The sequence below is a fragment of the Octopus bimaculoides genome, chromosome 2, assembly GCF_001194135.2.
Source record: "Octopus bimaculoides isolate UCB-OBI-ISO-001 chromosome 2, ASM119413v2, whole genome shotgun sequence".
In the NCBI taxonomy this organism is placed as follows: Eukaryota; Metazoa; Mollusca; class Cephalopoda; order Octopoda; family Octopodidae; genus Octopus; species Octopus bimaculoides.
This window is the reverse complement of record NC_068982.1, coordinates 166689385-166690348: the sequence shown is the minus strand read 5'-3', so window position 1 is coordinate 166690348 and position 964 is coordinate 166689385. Positions and strand designations below refer to the sequence as shown.

General features: G+C 36.4%; 1 protein-coding gene across 4 annotated transcripts in view; it reads right to left on the bottom strand.

Moving 5' to 3' along the window:
* Positions 1–964, bottom strand: part of LOC106881530 (cilia- and flagella-associated protein 206) — a 100733-nt gene that overhangs the window by 61550 nt on the left and 38219 nt on the right. The window contains exon 1 of one of the 4 annotated variants that reach the window (XM_052965703.1): positions 124–403. The exons of 2 other annotated variants lie outside the window; for them this stretch is intronic. In XM_052965703.1, the coding sequence (XP_052821663.1) occupies positions 124–189 (66 nt within the window). In that variant the 5' untranslated portion in view covers positions 190–403. Of the gene's footprint in view, positions 1–51; positions 76–123; positions 404–964 lie in introns of those variants that run through there. One more of the 4 variants, XM_052965704.1, reaches the window with a different exon arrangement.

The window sequence follows — 964 nt, the reverse complement described above, 5'->3', positions numbered from 1 at the left end:
TATATATATATAAATACACACACATATATCACAAAAATAGCAAATACTCACATACACAGTTCAGCACAAACATATCTATATACCACAATTAAACTGAAATGGTTAGAAAACTGAAACACTTACTAAAATATTAGGAAATAAAACAGGTGACCAATAGCCATAAGAAGACCACTGCAGAGGACATAGCATGGAACGAGGATCAAATAGAGCAGGGGTACTGAAGGTGATACAAGAGTTAGAAAACCCTGCACGAAAAGGTGGTAGATCACAGTATACACCAGCTGAACCAAAGCCAACATTGTAACAGAGCTAAATGAATTATTTTTGTTCAAAGGAAATCAATCTACAATCTCTAACTAATTTTCTCACATGACTTGCACTAAAAGGAAGTTGGTAGATAAATAAAGAAGGCAGAAAGAAAGAAAAAAGTAAAGCGAAAATAGTGGGTTGGAACAAAAGAGAGAACAAACAATAATTCTTTTCTTTTCTTTTCTTTTTTTTTTATGTAGATGGGATAAATTTTGAAATTCACTAAAGTGGGAAACTCCTTTCCTCTATCTCCTTTCTGAAGTAGTTGCTCGAATGTGTACATCTGTTTCTGTATGTGGATGAGGATGTGAATGTGTGTGTGTGTGTGTGCATATGTGTTTGTGTGTGCGTGTGTGTTTGTGTGTGCGTGTGTGTTTGTGCATTTGCATTAGTGTAGTATCTTTAATTAAAAAATTTCCTATTTCATATGTTTGTCTCTTAAAATTAAAAATAATTACTGATCTCTCTCTCCTTCAGTATATATCATCATCATCATCGTTTAACGTCCGCTTTCCATGCTAGCATGGGTTGGACGATTTGACTGAGGACTGGTGAAACCGGATGGCAACACCAGGCTCCAGTCTGATTTGGCAGAGTTTCTACAGCTGGATGCCCTTCCTAACGCCAACCACTCAGAGAGTGTAGTGGGTGCTTT